This window comes from Condylostylus longicornis, unplaced genomic scaffold, assembly GCF_029603195.1.
Source record: "Condylostylus longicornis isolate FDR11 unplaced genomic scaffold, ASM2960319v2 ptg000040l, whole genome shotgun sequence".
Taxonomy (NCBI): domain Eukaryota; kingdom Metazoa; phylum Arthropoda; class Insecta; order Diptera; family Dolichopodidae; genus Condylostylus; species Condylostylus longicornis.
The window spans coordinates 9,269,521-9,286,563 of record NW_026578009.1 but is presented as its reverse complement, the minus strand read 5'-3'; the positions used below and the strand labels follow the sequence as shown (position 1 = coordinate 9,286,563).

The 17,043-nt window shown below is 23.9% G+C and overlaps 1 protein-coding gene across 1 annotated transcript; it reads right to left on the bottom strand.

Moving 5' to 3' along the window:
• Nucleotides 1-1,930: 1,930 nt before the first annotated feature.
• LOC129609714 (collagen alpha-1(IV) chain) lies at nt 1,931-15,764 on the bottom strand. Its single transcript, XM_055521824.1, has 5 exons — nt 15,658-15,764; nt 15,073-15,184; nt 3,979-4,010; nt 3,565-3,784; nt 1,931-3,495 (listed from the first exon to the last, which is right to left on the bottom strand). Exons 2-5 carry the CDS (start codon nt 15,104-15,106, stop codon nt 2,435-2,437), a joined length of 1,347 nt encoding a protein of 448 aa, XP_055377799.1. The 5' UTR covers nt 15,107-15,184; nt 15,658-15,764; the 3' UTR covers nt 1,931-2,434.
• Nucleotides 15,765-17,043: the final 1,279 nt, after the last annotated feature.

Below are 17,043 nucleotides of genomic sequence, written 5' to 3'. Positions count from 1 at the left end.
ATATAGGTGCATTTTTGCTTTGAAAATGTGTCAAAAACGTCATATTTATTGGACTATATTGTTAAATTTTGATTCAAATGGCTTTTACGAACAAAGTAAATTTACAAAATTTATTCTTCTCTATTCGTAAATTTTAAAAATAAGAAATTCTATATCCGTTAAATAATATGATACCTTCTTTTAATATTATGATTATATTTTGCTTTATATACCATATGTGTCTTTATATATACATATGTATGTATATAATATAGCAATTTAAATTTATTTCCAAATAAAAATTACAACAATCGTACTATAATACTCGTAACTGTCAGTAAATTACTTAGTTAATATGTTAATATAGAGAACCTTCTTCAACTTTTATTATTGTGAAAAATTAATGTGTTTAAAATAACAATGGTTTTTGGAAAAATCAACATAAATTTTCATTAACATTTTCATTTACATTCATACATACAGAGAATTTTAAATTTTTATTATTTTTATTATAGTTGTAGGTATGATCGGTAAAATAAAGTGAGCAAAGCGAAAATTTATCAGGTTGAGGTGCGAATTTTCGTTTGATTTTATAATTTTTTTTGTTTTGTAGGTTTTCGTTTTTTTTTTTTTAGAAACGACCTTGACCAACCAAGAAGTTGGTAATTTTCTTTTTACGTTGTTTTCTCATTGATTTTTTGTTTTTATGGCGATTTTTTTTCTTATATTTTTATTTGCTAAATTTTATTTCGTCTTTGTACAGTGTACACAAGTAGCAAAACCTTAAAATGTTCTTTGTTAGTAAATTACGAAAAAAATCTCTTATAATACTTGAAAAATCTCTTATACCTATATAGGATATGAAACTTAAGATTAATGATATTATTTGAACCTATTTTTAAAGCTTATTTTTTTTAAGTCGACATGTAAAGGTAAGTATGTAAAAATACAAAAATCTGATTGTTGTTATTCACTTGGAAATTAATTGATATGAAAATTGGAAAATTGCTTGTTTTTGTAAGCAATTTAGATTTAAGATAACTTTATATATGATAGTGATGATATGTTAAAAAATAAATTTGGTAATCAAGAAGTATAATATGTACTTGGAAATGTAAAAAGTAGAACATACAAAGATTGGGAACAGAAGAAGTAGAAGCCTTTTTTTTAATTTATCTTAACAACTTATTTTATTTGTACACAAAGATTTAATTTAATGACCTTTAAGTATTTAAGAAAAAAAAGGTTATAGTTAAAAGGTGTGCATTTATATGACTTTGTTACAATAGTTACAATAGTAACCGTACTAATGATCAGAACTTTTATTCTTTATTGTAATTTTATTATTTGTTAATCGTTTAAACAGTGCGTATTTGTTGTTTTTTAAATTACAATGCTGTATGGCATAAAATATATTTAAATATTAATGATAATATTAAGTTTGATCCTATTAATCCGCTAAAACCACTGATTATAAGAAATTTCCTTGTATTTAGGAAATCAAATATTATTTTTTTGAAATTTCTAAATTAGAATTGGGAGAAGTTCCTGATGGCCCTGCAAAAACTTAAAAAATAATTATAGTTTTCTAACAAATGGGAAATAGGTATGTATGTTCTTAATTAGCAAACTCCTCCTAATTTAACATCAAATAAGAATTATCAAACTAAAGTCATTGAAACACGCCATGTTCTGCTCACTTATCAATAATTAATTAAAAATATTTATTTAAAATATAGTTTTCAAATATTTCCTTCAAAATTTTTGAGTATTTTAATAAGTAATAAAATTAGAGTTGAATAGTCAATTTTGTAACCACAAATGAAATTTCAATATTTTATACAATTCTAGAGAAATTTTATTTCATTTTTGAATGTACATTTTATATCTTACATTATTTTAAAATTTACAAATAATATATTAATTTATATTCATTAATGAAATTTGCAAGTTAATTTATATAATATATAAAAAGTAATTAAATAATTCTTAAAAATATTAATCGAATTTTTACATGGCCATAAAAATATTTATTTAATTCTATAAATATTTTAAATAAAATATAAAATTACAAAGAAAATTATTACAAAAAAAAAAAAACTTAAAATAATATTTTAATTAGAAGCTGTGATTGTAAAAGCGACAGAAAATATTTTTAAAAGTATAAACTGACTTGCAGTCAGCTCACTTATTTCATAAATAAACAAATTAAATTGTTATTCTTCTACTGTACAGTTGGAATGTTAACGTTAATCTTAAAAACTATAATGAAATTTAACGACAATTTAAAGGAAACATGTTTAAAATCTGTGAAGAGGTTTAAAATCTGTATTTTACATTTGTGTTTGTATGTGTAGTTGTGTTAAAAGGATGTACGTTGTTTTATGTATATAGGAAAAAAGATTAATTTTCTTCATTATCTAATTTAAGACTTCTAATCATTTCCTGTACGCTTTCAAGTTCTTCTGGGTGGCAAATATTCTCTGTTAGGAGCTTGTGGAGTAACTGCTGGACCGCCACCGATGAAACCTGTGTCTCCTTGAATTGCTGGAAATCCTCCGGCTCCTGGTCTAACAGTTGTTCCAAATCCAGTTGCTGGTGTAACGCCACCACCACCGGCTGTTGATGGTCCAGTTGGAAATCCACTAGCAGTTGATCCGGGAAATCCTCCTGGTGTTGGGGATGTACCTGGACCTGTCGGGAAACCACCTGCGGAGCCAGGTCCTGCTCCTGGAAATCCTGCTGGTGCTCCAGTACCGGCACCCGGAAATCCACCTGTAGTACCAATACCTGTTCCTGGGAATCCAGCTGGTCCAGTTGGGGCAGCTGGGTATCCTGCTCCTGGTCCAGTTGGTGGTCTAACTCCAGGCCGTGATCCAGGGAAACCAGTGCCGGCTCCTGGTCTTTGCGTGACACCACCAATTCCTCCAGCTCCTCCTGTTGAACCTGGTTGACCTACGAAACCTCCGCCTTGTGGTCCACCTTGCTGTGGTGGCCGTCCAGTTTGTGTATAATCATAAATGAAGGCGTTATTAGGATATAATGCTGGAGCTGATCCGCAATCGAATTGATTCCACCATACACATACAAGTGTTTCTTGAGAGAAAATTGTTCCATTTGGGCATAAGAAATCAAAAGTTTTATTTAAAGCACAAATATGAAAGACTTGGCATTGTGTTTCAACATCGGCATAATAACCAGGATATTGTTGTTGGTTACAATCGAACGAAGTTTGAGGAATATCAGAGAAAATTGGATAATCAATACCAGGAGTGCCAGGGATAGCTGAATAATCACCATCAGGATACGATCCATCATCGTTACCCAATCCAGTTCCACCTCCAAAAGATGTTCCAGGAGCTGTTCCCGGACGTCCAATAACACCAGGAAATGCTGGAGTTGGACGAATACCTGTACCTGGTCTTGAACCACCTGGTAATGAACTACCTGACCCTGTTGGAAAACCGGTTGATGGTCCAGTAAATGCTGGACCAACTGGTGTATCTGCGCTGATTCCTTTAAATAATTTTCATTGAAATATAAAATGAAACAACGTATTTAAAAATCAAATTTATTAGAACTAACCTGGTCTACTTGGAAAACCGGGAGTACCTGTTGATCCAGGGCCACCAAATCCTGGTCTTCCTGGAGCTGGAGATGGTCCTGATGGATAACCCCCAAAAGCTGGTGTTGTAGCTGTACCCGGAAAACTGCTACCTACAGAACCAGGAAATCCAGGTCGAGTGGGAGTTCCTCCAACCGGTAAACCTTGTGGACGATCGTAATTATAACCATTACTTTGGCCCTGGTTAATTAAAATAGATAAAAATATATTTAATATAAAAAAAAACAACTAGATTGAATTAATACAGAATTTCAAGTGCAATAAAAACTTTAATAACCATGTCAAGAACTTTAAGTTTATTGAGTTTTTAATATGAAACGGTATTTGTGTGAAATATTAAAAGTTTACTGCTTAGTTAGTATACGTGTACTCACCTGGCACAAATGGCTTAATGCAAGAAGAATAACTGCAAAATAAGAAATTATTTTTTACTTTAATAAATTATTGTATTTATTTAATTTTATTAACTTTGAGAATTATTTTAAGCTGTAATTTAATTTCTTATTGTTTTAAAAATATTATTGTACTTGAAATATTAAAGTAAAATATTGAAAAAATATGCGAAATATTTTAATTATATTTCATTACTACTGAAAAACCAGCTTGAAAAATCTAATAAAATTTTAAAAATATTATTAAAACATAACGCATGTGTGTTTGTGAGCATTTAAAAAATTTATTTAAAGATGTGTCTTGATAATTTTGGTTTGATATTTAAAAAATATGAAAATTTGAGAGAAAATGGACAAGATTTTATGTAAGAATCTCATAATAAGTACATACAGTAAAGAGAAGTAACTTTTCTTAACTCTTGGATTTATTAGTTCCAACCACTATTATTGGATCTCAGATAATAATGCAAAATTTTAAATTTAAAGAAAAATTGTGACTACAATTTAATTCTCTAAAGTGAAACAAAAGAGTTGAAGTTCAAAAGCGTGTTTATGAAAATTTATGTTTAGAATGCAAATTTAGTTTTAATAGAAATAATTTTGCTTTTGAGTGTTTCCATGTTAAATAATGTTTAATAAAATCTTAATATAGCTGATAGTAAATTATAGTAACTTGACAGGCAAGTTGACTGACAGAGACCCATTATCTATTCACACTTCTATTAGAAGATTAAACTTTGGTAATAATAAGTATTATTGCAGTAATTCCAGAAGTCGAAAAATGTATTTATTTTGCAGATTATTTATAAAACTAATTGCAAGTAATATTAATACTATTTGTATGTACCAGTATTAATACTAGTTGTATGTACTAGTATTAATACTAATTGTATTAGTAGTATTTAATAAAAAGTTAATATATTACCGGCAAAACAAAGATTCTAAAGTTATTGACATTCAGATTCAAATGTGAGAGAAATTTATTATTTGTTTTTAATTTTATAATTATTACCATAAAGGTATATGGTTTGATTTCAATTGCATTTATGCACACAATGAAGAATTTTGTTTTATTTAAACTTTATATACGAATCACATTTAATGTTACTAAACTAATGCTTCTTTGTTAAAAAGTTCTTTATTTTAAGCCGGTATAATTTCAAATAACAATAGAATCTCACAAATATTGTAAACATTTAATTAAAAAAAAAATTTAATTATTATAAATAAGCAAGCAAATTTTCTTGAAAATATTTTATTATTTAACTTAATTAACAAAAAGAAAAAAATAAAAACAAAATTTAATGTTTCTATTAAAACAATAGAAACATTAAATTAATTAATGAAATTTAAGAATAAATTTTTGAAATCTATTCGAGCATAATTAGTGTTCGGAATAGAACGGATTTCAAAATCTTCTTAAACACCATATTGAAAAATTTCGAGATGATTTTGACTTATTTATGTTTATAATATTTTCTTTTGCATAATTTTAATAATTTGAAATAAATTTTCTTTTAAACACAATTTAATTTCGAACTAAATGTTGTATAAATTTATTTATTTTTGTTTAAATTAGCAATAAAGATGAAAATGATTTTAGATAAAATATATTAAGCAAATTATTTTGTTCTTAAAACAAGTTATTTAAAATGATTTAATATTAAATATTTCTCAAATAAATTTAAAAACGAAAATGTTAAATAAAATATGTAGCAGAAGAACTTAAAAATAAGCTTATGTCAAACAATTGGCTTGTGAAGTAGCACATTTCCATTGAACAAACGAAAAAAAAAAATGTTTTTAGAAATAACCTTACATTACAGTCGAACATGCTTGATATAACATAGAACAATGTCCCAGAATTTGTGATTTTAAATGAGTTGTTAAAATAAGCAGTGCGCGAATAAATTCATATTATGTGAAATTAATTTAGAAAAATTATTAAAATAGTTGAAAACGTTTTTAACTGACAAATATTTAAACAGATAGAAAAACTGAAAACAATGACAACTATAAATCGTAATTAACAACTATTTTAAAGGGTACATTCCAAAAGAATGTAAATGTCGTAATGTCGTAAACAAAAAGATTTACACTTTTAGTTTAAAAAAGTAAGAAAAGTTTCTCTAGATTTTTTTGTAATGTTTTCTTGCCAAATATCAATTTTGTGATTTTAAGCAAGCGAAATTTAATAATTCTAATTTTTTAATTTATGTGATTTTAAGAAAGTTTCCATTAAGTGAGTTCGATTATGTATAAAAGTATATGGAGATTTTTCTTGTTAAAAACTTTATGAATGTATAACGAAATTGTGGTATTAGACAGGGTTGATATTAAGCATGTTTGACTGTATTTAAGTTTTTATATACTTTCAATCATAATCCAATATATTTCAAATAATTGCATACAATTAGGATGAACGAAAAAAAAATTGAAAAAGGCGCTAACACAATGGACAAGTTTTTAAATCTCTAATTAATAAACAAAAATAATTATATATTTGGTTTTATGGCATTTACCTTTAGCTTTCTGCATTTATAGAAATTAGGAAAAGCTTGCTTGTATATAAGGCACCGCAATTTCAAGAGCCGATAATTCGGGAGGAGTTGGAGATCAAAATTTCAAAAGGGACGTATAGGATTCACGTCATTCAAATTATTCGCAAATATGTTTACACATATTGTATTTTATCAATATTAAAAAATAAAATCATCCAAGTACATTTCTGCTTAATATAAAGTATATTTCACTATTCTTGCTGGTCTATTATTTTTTTAATGGCCACTAACGTGTAATAACAGCTAGTAATTCGTATACGTTATAAATAACACCTAGTTGAATAAATCATATTAAGTCGAAATGCCGCAGTAGAACAATAATCTGGTATAATATTATGTATAAACTATACATATATCAAATTAAATACAAAATGATCTCAAATTTAATATAAGTATAAAGTTAATTTTAAAATTATATATACGTAATAAGGAAATATTTATTTTAAATAATAAAAATTAATTATCAATTGTTAATTTTTAAAATTGTATACAAAATATTTACACATAATGTCTACGTATATTAATTTCACACATATTTTGTTTTAGGGTGCCATTAAGTATTTAAAAATATACAAGAATTCTTTATATAATTTATTCGAATAATTATGCATTTAAAATATATATACAATTTTTGAATAGATCACCATAATAGAAACTGTTAATAATAATTTTACTATATTCAAGAAATTTTATGAGACGAAATCGATTATGTATAGGTACTTGCAACTTCATATATGTGAATATAGAAAATAATATGTAATTGATTACTAAGTACATTTTTCTGATCTTAATGTTACTTAACAATATCATCAAGGTAATCGACATTGTATTGTTCTTTTAATTATGCATGTACTTTTAATAAATAAAAAAATAAAAAATAAAATAAATTTAATAATACACTTAGATTTTCTAAAGTGCATTTCACATCAAATTTTTTCAATAGATTTTAATCGATTTTTTATTTTTTATAATATCATAATAATTTAAATGTTAACAGAATAAGGCATTTATAATAAAAGGTTAATAATTAATTGAATATTATAATTGATAATAAATATGAGAATTAATAAATCAAAGTCAAGTGTTTTTTAAAATGTTAACACAATAATATTAAAAAAAAATATTATGATTATTTAACTTTACAATAATTCAATTAATTTATTATAGGTTAACGTATTTGAAATTTATTATACTCGAAATTTTTTCATATTAAAGAAAGAATACCCAAAATATTTGACTCAAGTACCTTTGATATTTTGTTTAAAAATATATAGAAGAAAGCTGTTCCTTTGTAATTGATATTTGATAGCACATGATAGCACTTAATTGCTCATTTAACAGTTAACAGTTATGGTTTCAATTGAATTTTCAAAAATTTTTTAATGTGAAAATGAGAAAAAATTTTTGTAAATTCAAATAAAATGAAATTGTAATTTTTATTTTCACTTATTCATTAATCATCTCACTAGTAACTCATCATCAATTCAAAATATTTAGAATGATTGGTAATTAAAATTAAATTAAAATAGTGTAAAAAAATTATTGACGTTTATGTTGTTTCGTTGTATCCGTTTGTAGTTGTCATTTGCTTAAATTCTTAACTATTTTTTTTTTACAAAAATTATAAAATACAAAAAGTTGTAAGAAAATTTAAATTGTTGTAAATTTTTGTAAAACTTAATTTTCAATTCAGAGAATTCAGAGCGGTAATTAAATTTTTTCCCTGCAATAGATGTTAACCACGGCTAATCAATATAAGCTAATCTTTGAAAAATTTTATCTACATATATCTCGCCACTACAAGTTATGGAAATCCAAACCGAAAGTTTTTGATTATTTTGATTGTATTGAAACCATAAAAAAAGCAAACGCAGAAATCTATGCTGTATAATTAAAGCATTAAAATGACGAAATGGTCGTTGAAATTAATCATTATCTGAAACACATTTTTTTTTAAATTTTTGGTATTATTTTTCTACTAGCAAGTAAGTTATGGAGTTCTAAAATTTTAGCAGCCGGCAGATGATATTAAATAGTTTTAATTTTGTTTGCACTTCCATCACCTCCCAAGTTATCGCCAATCGAAATTCTTAAAATTTTAATTTTCGGTGCACTTTATTTTAGAAACTGCAAGCTTTTAAAGTTATATAAAAGCAAAAGTCTAGTGGAAATTCCATGCCATCAAAAAATTGGATTACTTATTTTAAATCACTTAACGTCGAATTCGACCATTATGTTAACGGTTCTTTCAATTTTTACTTTTCCTCATCCTAAATGTATGCAATAATTTAAAATACCATAGACATATTTTCATATAAAGAATTTAATTAATGTAGTAGATTATTTTTAGCAGTCTTTATTCGCTTATTCAAGGAAAAAGTGCTACTTTATAAACAATTGATTTGATTTAACTTTTTAACTGTGTATTTGAATGTACATATGCAAAAAATTCGAATGTGCAATTCATTAGTGCTAAAAATTGGTTCTATTTCTTTTTTTGTTTTAGTTTTTCTCTCATTTTTAACCAACTTAAAAAGGTTATCTTAATTAATCGTTTTATTAAACACCATTTTAAATGAAATTAACAATACCAAAACTTCATAATAAAAATTTTTATGATTAATTTAACTTGAAATTTGCGTATTATACTTATAAATTTTAAAATACATACAAAATATTTTAGTGAAAAATAATGTCAATGGCATTAAAAGAAAATCATATGAAGTATTTTACATACACATATACATGTGCCATAAAATAAATGTTAAGGAAAAATTGAAAAAAAAAATTGAAAGATTTTCTAAAAAAACAAAAAAAAATTATTATCAATGAAAGAAATAAATCTGAACTTTTACAACGGTCATAAATAAGAATGGAGGGAAAAAATATGCATATGTGATAGAAAATTTTGTGTACAAGAATTCTTGAACAAAAATTTATACAAACTTTCAAGATAAAAATAAAAATTTGTAGTTGTGATATGGAAAAAATACGATTACTATTGAACACATTGCCTACAATAAGGATGGTATTGTGATCGCATCAATTTTTTCATAATCGAGTTCTCAATAGAAATTCATTTCTTCATATTTTAGGGAAACGTAAATAATTTATTTTGTACTAATAATTGATCTTCCTTTCAGTTCACTCTCATATCTCAATTTTGTTTAGCGGATTTTATTTCTATAACTTAGTTTACCAAATATACATGCATCTCCATAATTTTGTTTTGGAAATATATTAAGTCCAACAGGTTTTCGATTATAATTTTTTTATTTTGCGTAATTTTAGAGTAAATAACGATATTTCTTAAAAATTCCAGAAAGTGGAACCGTTTTCGGACACATATTCGCTTATTTTCTTAAAATTTGAATTAAGTATGTAAAGAGTGATTTTATAATTATTTCATTCAATTAATACATTAATAATAAGTTTTTCTGGAGTTTGAAAACATTTTTCAGAAAACACACATTGCTGCAGTCGTCTATATACTGACCACTTCATATTTTTTTTTTCCACATACTTAAACGATCTCATCATGATTTATACAATTTCCTATCTTTCTATATTATTATTTTAGAGAATATTAACATGTGTTTGTATACACTATGTAGATGGGTTGACTATAAACAATCAGAAAACAATGACCCTGTACACAAACACATTTATATTTGTATATTTAAACGATTTAAACATTATACAAAGAGGGTAATCTCAAGACCTCAATACATAATTTTAAAACTGTTATCTAATCTATTGATATTAAACTTCATTTACTTTAAATAATGAAAACAAAGAAAAAAGAAAAACAAGAAAATGAAAATAGTGTAAAATACAATTAAAACTCTCGATTTAGTCTGGTGGGCATCCTATAAACACTTTATAAAACTACGTTACATGTATGTATGCTGGTATATATACACAATACAAATTAAAATCGTAAATTATTCAATCTTTTATAAAAATAATGCAAAATATCTTCGGTTCTTTGGTTCTAAAACAAAAAAAAAAAAACAATATTATTATTATAAGAAAAAATAAAGGAGAAAAAAATGTTGGCGGTCAAGAAGAAGAGGAAAAAGTAAAAATAACAAACATGCAAGATATCATCATTCTTCTAATTAATTTTTCAAGATTTTTGGCTTATAGAATTCAGATTTAGATATAATACACATTATATACAAATATGCATGTGTGTTTTCCGCTGTTGTATAAGATGTAAGTGAGTATTTTGTTACCGAAAGAATAAAATACTTGTTTTCATTATAGGATTTCGTTTCGTTAAAAAATGTCTGTGTACTTATGAAATCGTTAGTAACTCAACTTAGAAAATCGCACTATTTTTCTCGCTCGGAATGTACCTATATTCGCATAAATCTGCATTATGTTTAAATTTTTGTATATTATGTAAGGTATGACAAAAATAACAGTCCGGTTTACTTTTTACTTTCATATTTTGCCTATTTAATTTTCGGTACAAATATTCATAGTATATAGCGAAACTTTTGGTTTTTTTTTGTAAATTTGGACTATTGGAGAAAACTGAAATTAATACAATTTTTGTTACCTACTGCAATATATCTACATACACTATATGTAGTTCTTGTAAAATATGATTCAGTAAAAGATTCAGAAAAATAATGTATTCAATAGTTACAGTGCTGAACCTATTGTAAACGGGTCCATTTCCTTAAACTGAATAATTTAACTAATTTTGATTAATTATTTTTTTTTACTTTTTATGAACCTACAATTTTTCGATTACTTAATTGCTTTAATTGAAATATAGGCTCCACCAAGCCACATGCTACATTCTTAAATGTATTTTTCTAATTTTTTTATGAAATTTTTATGATTTCTTTATGCAATTTTTATGTGACCTGTAACTATTGTGCATATAGTATGTTTTTATTATAACATTAAACAAAAATACGAACATTTATATATATACAGTGCCCTTTATAAATTTTCCGCCATTTATTTTTATATTGTTTGACATGCTCTTATTCAATGTGCATTTTATATTCAAAATCTATACTATTACAAAAGGAGTGTCCTTTCTATACCTGTCCTTGTATAAAAAAAAAAACAAAGTTCAAAAAAAAAAAGAAGATCAATAATGTCAAAATAATTAATTTTCTTTTGATAACTAATCACTTAAAAAATTGGGTCAAGTTCATGATTAAAATTTTTTATATACGTTATTTCTCTGGTCTCTCATCGAAATTATTTAATAAAATATGATACGTGAACCAATTAATAATTATTAAAATATATACATACACATATAAAATGTGTGATATTTAATATGTTGCACGTTTTAATAAAGAAGATTAAGTATAGGCTTAAAACAAGAATCACGATATTTTCCGCAATTCACAACACAAATTTTAAGGAAAAAGAAAGGAAGATTATAATTTCATTGATCAGAAACTCCTTAAATTTAGATCGTTTCCCTTACGTTTAATATGAATAATGTGATGCGTTAAATATTTTCTACGCTTTAGCGCTTCTCTTTCACTTTTGTTTTTTATTCTTGAAAAATTATTAACATTTTATAATGTGCTCAATAAATCAATTTTCAACATAATTTATAAAATAAATAAAGAAAAAAAAATTTACGAAATATTTTTTTTGTTATCGCAAGTAAATCTGCTTTTCAGATTCAAATTTGTCATGGAAAGTGAAAAAGGAAAAAGCAAAAGGTTATGATAAAAACATATGGAAATGATGAGAGAAACATGGACATTAACGATGACAATATTTTTTTTTATCACAAATATTATGTGTTTTATGATATAAAAACAAATTTTCACTTCATTCGACTGTCACCACACTAAATTACCGAATACGAGAAGATTTATTTTGTTCGAAAATTTTCCTTTTCGATTCTTTGAAAATTTTGAATATGAAAGTGAATATTTGTTTAATTGAATTATTGTAGGTGCTTGAAATTATTATAATTTTTGTATTTATATAAATACAAGAATTCTTTTATTGCAACACTCACATAAATTTAAATCAAATTCAATTTCTAAAATTAAAGTAAATTTAAAATATAATGTACACAAACTTAGCTTCAATGAGATAATTAGGAAGGAGCTTGGTCCATTTTAACAATATATGGTAAATTGTTATAATGTAACCAAATTTTTGATTTTTTGCCATTATTTATAGTCAGCAATTCTTTTACAATTATTTTGAATTTTAAATTGAATTGAGATATCCTAGAAATATCTCCTTATAATAAATAATTAATTTTCTAAGCATAAATTTTAGATACTTTTATCGTTACGATAATTTTTACCGTAAAGCAGTTAATTCCTCTCTTTAAGTAAGGGCAGAAGATAAGTGTAAAATTGGAACATGAATTTACTCTTTCGTGCAATGTTACTTTAAATGATAGTGGATGCTTGGTCTAAGCAACTAGTCTGATAATGATAATAAAAATCCTAAGAAAAAGTTTATCTATTGCAAATGTTTTTTCAAAACAGTAATTTCATAGCATTAAATTTTAAAATTTTACAATACAATATTTCGATTCTAATTCTAAAATATTGACATTCTTGTATTTTTCAATTCCTCTGTCTTTTCTGATTTTTTTCGATATTACATAATTATTATATATTCGCATATATACACTGCTTTGAATTAATCGAAATTATAATTCAATCAATATATAAATTTAATAAAATATAAAAAGAAAAATTCAAACATCTTTAGTTTGAGTTGTGCGGTGTCAAGCACGATATTATTTATTATCTTTTCCAGTTAAAAATACATGAATTAAATACAGATAAAATACTGTTTAACAGCGAATGCTGGTATATGCAAAAAAATTACAAAAAAAAAACCAAATAGGTAGTCATCAACTCCATATGAGTTTTTACCAAAAAAAGGTGTTCAAAAATTCGGTATGGAATAATGTTAATATTTTGAATTCTTGCCATTACTACTATAAACTGTGTGCCGAGTTTTTCACATATTAATTTAGGAAGAAGCAAAAAAAAAAGGAATGTACAGATGGATATTAAAAATCATAAAATATTGAAACATAATAATTAGTATTTTATAATTAAGTAATAAATTAAATTGCAATTAAAAAAATTTGCATTATATGCGTACCATAAATGTTTATTACTTATAGGTATAAATTTTTGTTCGTATTTAAAAGGTATGTAAACATTCGTGCAAAAAAGTAAATCTTTAAAAGTGAAATTAAAATAATTAAAAAATATATAAATTTTAAATGAACATAAAATATACCTTAAGTATTTTTGTAGAGTAAATATTGGGTTAACAATAAAAGATTAAGTAAAAGTAAAATAAGAAGAAACTTTTAAATATAAATTTTTAAATATAAGAAATAAGCAGCTTTATATACAATAAAGGACTTTGTGTATTTACGATATACTTTTATACGCAAGTTAAAATAATTATCAAACTTTTGACAATTTTATTAAGTACCTTCTCACATTATTATTTGTGTTCAAATAAAATAAAAATGATTAACAATGTTCGAAATCGTAAAATTTTGATCTTTATAAATAATTATGATGAAAAATTGGATTTTTAGAATTATAAGTTACTAAAATTCCAAAATAACTACGGTGGCAACTGTTTCTTAATATACTTAGAAGCCAAGCTGCAACAACCAAATGAAGTGAGTTTGAAATTCTACTAGCTAACATAATATGGAAAATTTGTACTTGAATACAAAATATTTCAGAAAAATATTAATGATTTTCTATTCTGAGTTTTCTTTGTTTAATTTATTTGATAAATTTGTGTACAAGTCAATATCTGCAGTTCTTAATTTTTTTGCAAACTCGAATTATCTACTTATTGTAGATAATTCGATATTATTAGTATGAATATTGTTAATTTACCTTCTTTAGTATGGAAATTGTGCTTTCAAATTACTTACAAGTTTCAAAATGGTATTAGAATTTTTTCTAAATATGTAAGAATTAATTCTAAATATGTAATAAATTTAGAAATATGATTTTAAGATCAAAGACTCAATTTACATTTTTACTTTACGCAAATCGATTCTAATTAACTGTGTACTTTATATGAATAAATTCAATAAATTCAATAAATTCCTCGATAAGTAAATTAATTCTTAAATAAATCATTTCTTAAAAAAAGTTTTCTTCTTGAATATGTACTTTAATTTATTATACTACATATTAAAATATAACCTTTCTTCACAAATAAAAGAATTTAACAACCTCTATGATAAATGAGTTCGAAATCAAAAATATTTTTAATATAGCAAGAAAAAGGAAATAAATGAAAAGAAAAGAAATGAATTGTTTTTGAAAACATTAATACATAACGTGAATTTTAATAAATAATAATAATTTCACATTTCTAAATATATGCAATATAATATTGTACAGTGTAGGACAGTATAATATTACATTTCTAATCTAAACAAGTTTAGCTGCTTAAATTGTGTATAATTTATTTATATAAAATATAATGAAAATTAAAATTAATAATGTCTTACCAGTAAAAAATGAATATTTCATATTCAAATTCATAATGATTTCGTTTTAAATTTCAATTTCCAGTTATTAAGATAATTTTAAAAAATTTATTATTGCGTTTTGAAAAATATCCTGGAATTTAATAAAAAACCAAAATTAATATTAAATTTAATTTAAAATTATTTATTAAATATTTGTTATCCTTTTTATGTCTTTTCTCTTTGATTAGATATTGAAACATTTATATGAGAATTTAAAAGAAAATATATTATTTATTTCAATTATTTAAATTTAAACTTAAAAATTTAATATAAAAAATTTAAGTTTTCAGTTTTTTCTGCACTTTTATTCTTTGTCCTTAAATCCTAATTATTTTGTAATACACTATTCACAATTATTTTTTTCCAATATCCTTGTATTTCCTTATATAATTAAAAATGTTTTTTCGTATTAATAAATTTTAATTTAATATAAATATTATTATTTTTCTTAAATTTTTTAGAATTTAATTTGAATATTTATTTTTTTTTAACTCTTTTTCTTAATATAATAAAATTCTTTTTACAATTTCAAAATTAAACGAAATATAAAAAAATTTAACTCACAATTTAAATTTATTTATTTATTAAATTTATTTTTATAGAATTAAAAGGATTTACTGAAAAATTATTTTTTTTAAATTCCCAAAAATGGTTCTCAAATTGAAATTATCTAAAGGACTGATGTTGTTTTAAATTTGTCATCTGCTATTTATATGATTTGATTTAATTCATTATTACACTGTAAAATTTTTAATTTTTATATGGTAAGCTTATAACACTACATGTATACAAATATATTTCATTTTCGTACATACATATACAATACTTTTTTTAATATTAATACAATTTTGTTATTATTTTTTTTTTTAAGTTTAACTATACTAAGAGTATATACTACAATATAAAAAATAAAGAAAAATCGCAACCAAAAGCTATTGTTATGCGGTATTAAAATTAAAACACATTTACAGTACCATTTGTACTTGTACTAGTATTCTGCTAAGTGGTAGGTGCTTGAATCATCTAAAAAGAAAAGAAAAAAATAAATAAAAATTAAAAAAGTAAAAAAATGATTAAAAATTTTTATTTTTCTTAATATTCTCGCTTTTTTAGTTTGCAAAAGTAATATAATATTTTGCCCAAAAGCAAAAATGCAACAATCATAATACAACATACATAGGTATTATGTATGTAAAATAAGAAAACGACAACATAAAAAAAAAGACTCATCTCTTAGGTCTACCCCTACTGAATAACGCAATATACATACATATATTAGTACAATGTAGTTAAAAAGCTCCTCTCCAAATATTGTTAAATATTATAGTTAACGCAAGTTGAAAAATTTTCCCTCTTTATACTTAAAAAAAAAACAAAAATTTTTCAATCTGCACAATCGCAAATAACTTTACATATAAATAAACAAAGGCAGAAAAGCATATTATAATTATTGTTAGCTTTAAACTTAATTTTTGCAGAAAATTTTCATGCCATCTAAAAAATAATTTTTTCTTTTGTTTTATTCAATTTTTAATTTAATTCTCACGAAATCCGAACTGAGATCAGATCTTGATATTTTTGCGGTAGATTTTCTTCTTCTTCTATAAATACCTACATACATTAATATAACAATAAAATAAAATATTGTTAATAGTAAATTGGAAAATATGAGCTAATTTTAGTGTAGAAAATTTTAACTTTAAAAGCTTTACCTAAATTATTTGAAAGTTAATATTTTTACTCGTTCATATCAGGTATATTGTGTTGCTGTTGCTCTTTCAAAATTAATATATAATTAAGGAAATACCTATGTATATGTGTAATTTAAAATGTCCTTATTACAAATTGACATAGTTTAACAAATACAGTAGATACATTTTTGAAAATTATTTAATTTTTAAATTAAAAATAGAAAATTGAAAATTTAGTTGTTTTACTATTTGCATTATA

What these genes read in the sequence shown, in the direction of transcription:
- LOC129609714 (XM_055521824.1), bottom strand. Translation starts at nt 15,106, where the DNA reads ATGAATTTGAATATGAAATATTCATTTTTTACTG. An exon ending in GAAATATTCATTTTTTACTG is followed by an intron (nt 4,011 to 15,072) that starts GTAAGACATTAT and finishes CTTATTTTGCAG; the next exon opens with TTATTCTTCTTGCATTAAGC. An exon ending in CATTAAGCCATTTGTGCCAG is followed by an intron (nt 3,785 to 3,978) that starts GTGAGTACACGT and finishes TTAATTAACCAG; the next exon opens with GGCCAAAGTAATGGTTATAA.